Source organism: Arachis duranensis, chromosome 3 (assembly GCF_000817695.3).
Source record: "Arachis duranensis cultivar V14167 chromosome 3, aradu.V14167.gnm2.J7QH, whole genome shotgun sequence".
NCBI classification, from domain to species: Eukaryota; Viridiplantae; Streptophyta; class Magnoliopsida; order Fabales; family Fabaceae; genus Arachis; species Arachis duranensis.
In genome coordinates, this window is record NC_029774.3 from 22,123,120 (window position 1) to 22,130,965 (window position 7,846).

Genomic DNA, 7,846 nt, shown 5'->3' on the forward strand with positions numbered 1-7,846 from the left:
TGATAAAACATAGAGGCATAAAGGCTTTTTATACCCAGTACCTAGGAGAGTTGATAGGACTCTACAACTTTTCATCTTGTATTTCCAATTATGTTCTTTCAATCTTTTGTAATTTAATAAAGAAATCAGTTAAGAGGATGACATTTCACTGAATTCACCTCAAAAACTCTACTTACTGATCAGTATTGAATTGTGCAACCAGAATTTTAGATACCAATTTTTACAACTGGTACCAAAGTTCAATTTAGGGAGCTCTTTGGATGGTATCTAACTATCTACTACACGTGTTGCTGGTGCCATGGAAACCAGAATGGATGCAATGGAGAGGCATATTGTAGAACTCAGAGCAAAATTCAAGGCAAAATTAGCTCAATTCAATCAGAAAATGATGAGACAAATCCAAGAAATCCTCCGCCAACACATTCTAACAACACACGTAAACCAGAATTGCCCTCCAACCTTAAACCATGGGACAATTAAAATCAAAATTAGGAATGAAACACAACAAATGAAGGAACCCAGAGTGCAAGACAAGTAGGCATTGAGGATAATATGATTCCAACACCTTGTTAATATGAGTCAAACCCAAAAATTGATGTTCCAAACTTTTCAGGTGATGACATGTGCAGGTGGTGGATAAAGATTGAGCATTATTTCTATGTGATTCAAGTTGCCAGTGCAGAGATGTTTGATATCATCGTAATGGCACTAGAAGGAGAAGTCTGAACTTGGTTTGAATGGTGTGAGGAACAAACACCCTTCCATTCTTGGATATGATATAAACAAGACCTCCTAAAGGGATTCCAAAGGGACTCCTTTTGGATGTCCAACAAAATAGAACTATGTTTGATATCATCGGGAGTTTGAGTTAGTAGCATAAAACCAACAAAATTCGGGAACAGATACATTCATGTGTATCTTCCATGTCTAATTTTGAAAGTTTGAAAGAAATAATGACTCGAGCACTCTCAATCGAAAATAGGAGTATGACTTGGCATAATTGTGGAGTGAACCCAGGAGGAAGAAGGATGATCCAAATTTCCAAGGGTCATTGTACTTTAATCAAAGCTCGAATTGGGTTCGGCAAAGTCCAGGAGGATATCAAGGGGTGGATCAAGACTAGATTATGGATTCTAAGTCAATAAAATCCAAACAACAAACAATAGAGCCACAACAATATACCAAACTCTAGAAAGATGCCATCATGGGTCTGTGAGTAATAAACTTATTGGAGTAAGAAAGCTTTCAAATGAAGAATGGACAGAAAAATAAAGAAAGGGACTGTGTTTTCACTGTGGGAAAAGATGGGAACCTGCACATGTGTATCAACTTCGAAACTATCAGATAACAGATCCATGTTCATGGCTTTGTTGTTGTCATTTTACAACTATCAAAACTTAACTACTCATAAAACATTTAAAGTTTGTGGGAGGATAAAAAGACAGCAAGTACTGATTTTGGTAGATCCAAGTACCACTGCCAATTTTATATCCAAAAAGATAATAAAAAAGTTACAGCTGCTAGTTCATAAGGTTCAAAAGTTCCAAGTTCAAGTAGGTAATGGTGTCTGTCATTAAGAAAGTTCAAAGAAGTCACATTGTCCAGCCTTTCTTTGTAATGGAATTAGGCAGAACTAAAGTAGTGTTGGGTATAGGATGGATTGCTAGTCTTCAAAAATTTGTAGGAGACTATAATGAGATGATGTTAAGTTGGAGATCTCACTGTTAGCAGAAGCAAAACATCATGGAAGGGAGCATTATTACATGCCTTAAAAAATGAAGAGGATGGATATTGAGTGACTCCAGTGCAAACTTCGAATACCGAAATTGAAGTGGCAGAATTATCAAACAGTATGAATGTCTTTTGAATAATTATAAAGACCTCATTTAGCTTTCTCAAGATCTTCCACCAAAAAGAGAACAAGATCACGCCATTGTGTTCATATTCTCCCTTACAGGTATCCTCACTATCAAAAGAATGAAATTGAGAAAAAATTATTAAGGAAATATTGCTGTTCACAATTATTAATCCCAGTACTAACCTTTTTTCTAGCCGAGTGATTTTGGTTAAGAAAATGGATGGGGAAGAGAGATTTTGTGTGGATTATCGAGCCTTAAACAAGGTCACAGTTCCAAATAAATTCTCTTTACCTATTATTGATGAGTTGCAAGATGAAATTGGAGGAGCTTACTACTTTTATAAATTTGACTTAAAATCTGGCTACTACCAAATTAAAATGAAGGTTGAAGATATTCACAAAATAACATTTAAAACTCATGAAGGTCACTATGAGTTCTTAGTGATTCCCTTTGGCCTTACAAATGCCCCATCTAACTTTCAAGCAGTAATAAATGAAGTGATGCGTTACAACATACAGATGCAGAGAGAAAATGAGTAATCTCATTGATTAATTCTGTTACAGATGGGATATATATCTATTTTTTTAAAGGATAAGACAATTTGTCTTTAAAAAAAGAATATTTTGACTTTGAACAAAATTATTTTAGGATAATACGAAATTTGTTCATTAGTAGCAGATTGATTTTGTGGGATTTATCTTTATAATTTATGGCGGTTTTAAACCCGCACAAATTATTAGTAACTTTATTTTTAAAAAAGTTCCTTCTCTGGTATTTCGACCGTTAGAGAAAACTGACCGTTACATTCTTGCAACATTACACTTACACACTCCCTCTCCCTCCTTCTTCAGTAACAAGCAGCAAAGCAAACACACGCTCTTTCTGTTTTCCTCTCATAATATCTACTTTAAAAATTACATCAAACTCAGCACCAATCGAACTCAACCAGAGACACAAACTCGGAGGAAAGAAAAACCCTCTTTCACCTCAATTCGAGGTTGTGCTCAAATAATTGGACATGGCAGCGGCGGCGTCGGAGAAAACTGGAAGTAGTAACATCGGTGGTGGCAGCGGCTCCACGATGACCATGATCGATGAGACCTACGAGTTCTCGGCGCCGAGGTTCTTTGATTTCGTCAATGGGGAAACCGAGGAGGACGAGCGCAGGGCTCAGCTATGGTTCGATACTGCACTCTCCTACGCACCTTCACGTAAGTTTCGTTTCTTTAATTTGTCGTTGGGTGAATAACTGGGATGTTAGGGTTTAAGGTAATACACATAGGATCGAAGCAGGGCTTGTTTGCGTGAATGTTATGTTGAAGAATTGTGTGTTTTCAGTGGGCTCGGATCTCTTATTTGATAGTTTCAACGTGATTTTTAGGGTTTATTGCGTTGGTTCTTTCTGGAAATATATTTGATGATTCTATTTTGGTCATTCTGCCAAGAAATTGTGGTAGTCACTGATTGATTGCTTTCTTTTGGATGGAGGGATTTGTTGAAATGAAAAAGAGAAGTTAGGTTTCCTTTATGATTGATACTAGTGATCCGGATAATTCGCTTTTTTGTGTCAAATTGTCTCGTTTGTCTTGCATCGTAGTGAAAATCCTTGCTGATATCTTATCAGTGGTTTCTCCTGTGGCTGCTATTCTGCAAATTCTTCAAGTAAATATTGGATAATTCGCCTAATAGGAATTTCAATTCTTTTTGCACCAACACCTTTTAGGTTGCGGGGGGTTATCCTCTTTAAACGTTACATATTGTTCTCTCTACAGAAAGGTTAAATGGATGGCTATCAGGATAAAAAGTTCAAACTATTGTTTAGTTTGTTTTCTAATTGGTGTTTATTATATGAAATCTTTACGTGATTGATCTTTACTTGGTTCTTCAAATTGTTGCAGCATTCATGCCAAAAATCAAGGTTGGTAGATCTATCACTGTAGATACCTTGTGTGATTTTAGTGAAGCTGACAAAATAGACACGGTACTCTTACTTCTACAATGATGATATAATGTTGTGCTTAAAATTTGATTGAATTATCATCACTGATCATATATTGTTTTACTAGACATCCGAAAATGTTGAGGAGACTTTTAAGGAAACAATTAAACAGCCACAGAGCATGACTACTGAAATAAAGGAAGATGATGCACCTTGCAGTGAAGTCAAAGAAGAAAACAACACAACTACTTCTCATGTGGTAATTATTGCTTTGAGCATGCCTTTTGGAAAATTTGTTCCCTGATTATTGACTTAAGTTCTCATATAACAATTATGATCAATGAATATCAGGTTCTTGTTGATACGGAAAGAAGTGAAGATGTTTGCAAAGGAGAGAGCTCATGCTTAGGGATTTCATCATCTGGAGATGGGTCTGCTGAAGTAGGAAAAGATGCTTGCACTCCCAAACCAACATTGCAGAAAAGATTGACAACCACCACCTCCAAGAAGCAAGAGACGGCTAAAATGATAGGCACCAGTAAAAAACCACAGTTACAGTCATCATCCATGAAAACCAGCACCGCTGGGACTCCCCATTTGGCCCAAGAGAATCAAGCTATTAAAAGGCAAAAATTGGAAGGAGGAAAGAGTAGACAGGTAAATTTTGCCGTTTTTCTTCCACATTTTCCCATTAAATTTTTTTTTTATGTCTTATCTTGACTGTATCCTTTTTTCTTTCTTCTTCAAAACTTTCCAGATTCTGAATGTCAAACATCAGAATTTGCCTCATAAATCTAAATTGGGTTTATTAACCACTAGCAATGCCAACATCTCTTCAAGTACTAGCAAGACTAACAAAGAAGACAGAAAGGTTTGTGATGGTCATTAATTTCATATATTAATAAAAGATCCTTTTTGTTATAATTTTATATTTTACTGCTGAATCATTTTATATTGAACTATCTATGTCTGTATATGATAGGTTTATGTTCGTGAAACACCAAAAACAGCACCTGTACCATTTATATCAACAGCAGAAATACTCAAAAGATTTCAGTCCAGTACCAGAGACCTGTCATTGCCCAGTGCTCTTTCTAATGTAAGATATGGATCTGTTCTTTTCTCTCCTTTTTTTTTTATCATATGGTGCATGTTAAAATACATCTTTGACTAATTAGTCGGGGAAATGTTGCTTCCATGACCAGACGAAACCAAAACTAACATTGACCCGACCAAAAGAACCTGAATTTGAGACAACTCAAAGGGTTCGCCCAACTAGGGTGAAGAGTAGTGCTGAACTTGAGGAAGAATTGATGGCTAAAATGCCAAAGTTTAAGGCTCGTCCACTGAATAAGAAGGTGCTTTTTCATTCTTCTCTGGGGGACTGTACGTGAATGTTATCTTTTATGCCTAGATTTATAAAATTTATTTATTTACTTTTTTTTTTTATCCATTATAGATTTTGCAGACTTCAAGTTTGCCTCCAATACCAAGAAGTACGCCCCATCCTCCAGAGTTTAAGGTAAACCACATTAAAATATGTTTATCAGAAATGCTTAATGTGATGTATTAGTACTAACAATTATTTATCTATTATTTTCTTTAGGAGTTTCATTTGGAAACAATGGCCAGGGCCCATCAGAATGTAGATTCAGCATCAGTAGCTTCAACAGAGCTATCTCATAAGGTAATTTAGAGCAACAGGAATATATTATCCATTTTGGATATGTTGGCTTATTCACTTCGATTCATTAGGTCATGTCTTTTCCTTCTTTGACACAGGATAATTCATGGAAGCCTCATCATCTTACAGAACCTAAAACACCTGTACTTCAAACATCACTGAGGGCCCGCCCACCCAAGGTGAAGAGCTCCATGGAATTAGAGCAAGAGGAGCTTGAGAAAGCCCCCAAATTCAAGGCAAGGCCGCTAAATAAGAAGGTAATGGTCCAACTTTGATGTTACATATGTAAGAATTTTGTTCTATCCTTCAGGAATTTTATGTAACCAAAATGGTTTCTTGTCAGATTTTTGAAAGTAAAGGGGACATTGGCATATTCTGCAATACAAAGAAGAATGTTACCGAGCCTCAAGAATTTAACTTCGCAACAAATGAGAGGATCCCACCACCTGCTGCTGTGGCAGATTTGTTTGACAAGGTATTTTAGTTTAGAGTTAAATTGTGTAATTTTGCTCCTAGATATTTATTATCAGTTAAGAGATTCATTTGCTTTATGTGGTTTGCAGCTGTCTTTGAAGTCATCTGAATCTGCACGGAGCCATAATCCTCTTCCAAGAAACACAACTCCAAATCCATTTCATCTGCATACCGAGGTTCATTACTTCACCTTTCATGGAAGATTAGTATAGCATGGTGAATAGTCTAGTTTTGCTAGTACCAACATTCTTAATCATGTTTTAGGAAAGAGGCGCTGAAAAAGAAAAGAAACTGTTGGTAGAACTTCTAACAAAACAGTGGGAGGAGGAAAGAGCGAGGGTTCCCAAGGCTAATCCATATCCTTATACCACTGACTACCCAGTGGTAAGAAGTTTGTCAATTTCGGCGCCCCATTAATGTTTATTAATTGATAGAGTATATATAAAATTGTTGGTGTCTTCGCAGATTCCGCCAAAACCAGAACCCAAGCAATGCACAAAACCAGAACCATTCCAACTGGAGAGCCTAGTGAGACATGAGGAAGAAATGCAAAAGGAAATGGAAGAAAGACTAAGAATGGAGAAAGAAGAGGCCAAGATTAGAACATTCAAGGCACAGCCAATCTTAAATGAGTGAGTAACAATTCAGAGTTTTATTCTTCCTGACGTGTATGAAGAAATACAATGTTTAATAGTCTTTGTGGATATTATTGCAAGCAGGGACCCAATCCCAGTTCCAGAAAAGGTTCGAAAACCCCTTACACAAGTTCAACAGTTTAATTTACATGTAGAACATCGTGCTGTGGATCGAGCACAATTTGATGAAAGGGTAAAATCTCACTTGAAAATAATGATTGCCTGAATTTTTTTTTGTTGTATGTTCTTATTGGTACTAATATAGCTTCTTTTTTTGGCAGATTAAGGAGAAAGAAATGATGTACAAACGATACAGAGAAGAAAGTGAAGCAGCAAGAATGGTAAATATTTTGTGAACTTTGGTACATTGTCATAATTATCTAGGTGTTGTTACATTTTGATAGTGATAAATTTGCGATAAATTTGTGAACAACCCAGATAGAGGAAGAGAAGGCTCTGAAACAGTTGAGAAGGACAATGGTTCCTCATGCTAGACCTATTCCTAAATTTGATCATCCATTTTGTCCCCAAAAGTATATCCCTGAACTGTGTCTGTTATTTATTGAAAAATATTTTCTTATAATAAAATATAACTAACACTCGCTGTTGCATATTTAGGTCTACCAAAGACACAACAAAACCTAAGTCACCAAATTTGCGGGTACTCCATAGAAAGGAGAGGAGGAAGGTATGCAATGGAACTGTAGTTTCAAGTCCTGCCTCCAACATGAGATGATGATGGCTACATCAACTTTGTATAAGTATTGTAATTTGTTCAAGATTTCTTGAATGACACACTTTTCTGTATGTTCCGTAGTTGTTTTTGTTGTCAAATTCTTAATTCCTTGTAAATTTTTCCAATCTTAATTTTTATCACAATAAAAACTCTATTAATAAGTGTTTAATCTAATAAGATAAATTGGCAAACATAACTAGTCATAATTTATTAAAATCGATGTGCTCACCAAATCTCTTATCTTCAAGTCTGAATCGTGTGGTCTTGGCCTACTTTTTCAACAGCATACAAAGAGGCAATTTTCAAATGGTCCTGAAATTTTACGACAGACCGAGGTAAATTACAAGAAAAATTCTAAAAGTAGCTATAATCACAAAATTAAAAAAATATATATCCAAAGCCAGATGAAGGCCCTGTCTTACACACCAAACACAGCTCCACCGACCGCCGCCCTATAAATCGGTTCCAATGATAAATCATAAATGTTATAAATTTAAAAACTAATTAAAACACCTTTCT

At 36.0% G+C, this 7,846-nt stretch overlaps 1 protein-coding gene across 4 annotated transcripts; it reads left to right on the forward strand.

Annotated features, from left to right (window-relative positions):
* Positions 1–2,725: 2,725 nt before the first annotated feature.
* Positions 2,726–7,532, forward strand: LOC107478107 (protein TPX2). 4 transcript variants are annotated; one of them, XM_052258787.1, is made up of 18 exons: positions 2,726–3,070; positions 3,758–3,777; positions 3,926–4,057; positions 4,150–4,455; positions 4,556–4,669; positions 4,781–4,897; positions 4,977–5,156; positions 5,258–5,320; positions 5,405–5,485; positions 5,581–5,739; positions 5,826–5,957; positions 6,046–6,132; positions 6,221–6,340; positions 6,422–6,588; positions 6,676–6,784; positions 6,873–6,932; positions 7,030–7,124; positions 7,210–7,532. In XM_052258787.1, the coding sequence occupies exons 1-18, from the start codon at positions 2,878–2,880 to the stop codon at positions 7,325–7,327; spliced, it is 2,253 nt and encodes a 750-aa protein (XP_052114747.1). In that variant the 5' UTR covers positions 2,726–2,877; the 3' UTR covers positions 7,328–7,532. The 4 variants fall into 4 exon arrangements, with proteins under 4 accessions (XP_052114747.1, XP_052114746.1, XP_015953728.1 ...); XM_052258786.1 differs by having other exon boundaries at positions 3,758–3,840; positions 7,210–7,531; XM_016098242.3 differs by having other exon boundaries at positions 3,758–3,840; positions 5,004–5,156; positions 7,210–7,530.
* The last annotated feature ends 314 nt before the right edge of the window (positions 7,533–7,846 follow it).

What these genes read in the sequence shown, in the direction of transcription:
- LOC107478107 (XM_052258786.1), top strand. Translation starts at nt 2,878, where the DNA reads ATGGCAGCGGCGGCGTCGGAGAAAACTGGAAGTAGTAACATCGGTGGT. An exon ending in AAGGAGGAAAGAGTAGACAG is followed by an intron (nt 4,456 to 4,555) that starts GTAAATTTTGCC and finishes AAAACTTTCCAG; the next exon opens with ATTCTGAATGTCAAACATCA. An exon ending in GAGCACAATTTGATGAAAGG is followed by an intron (nt 6,785 to 6,872) that starts GTAAAATCTCAC and finishes TTTTTTTGGCAG; the next exon opens with ATTAAGGAGAAAGAAATGAT.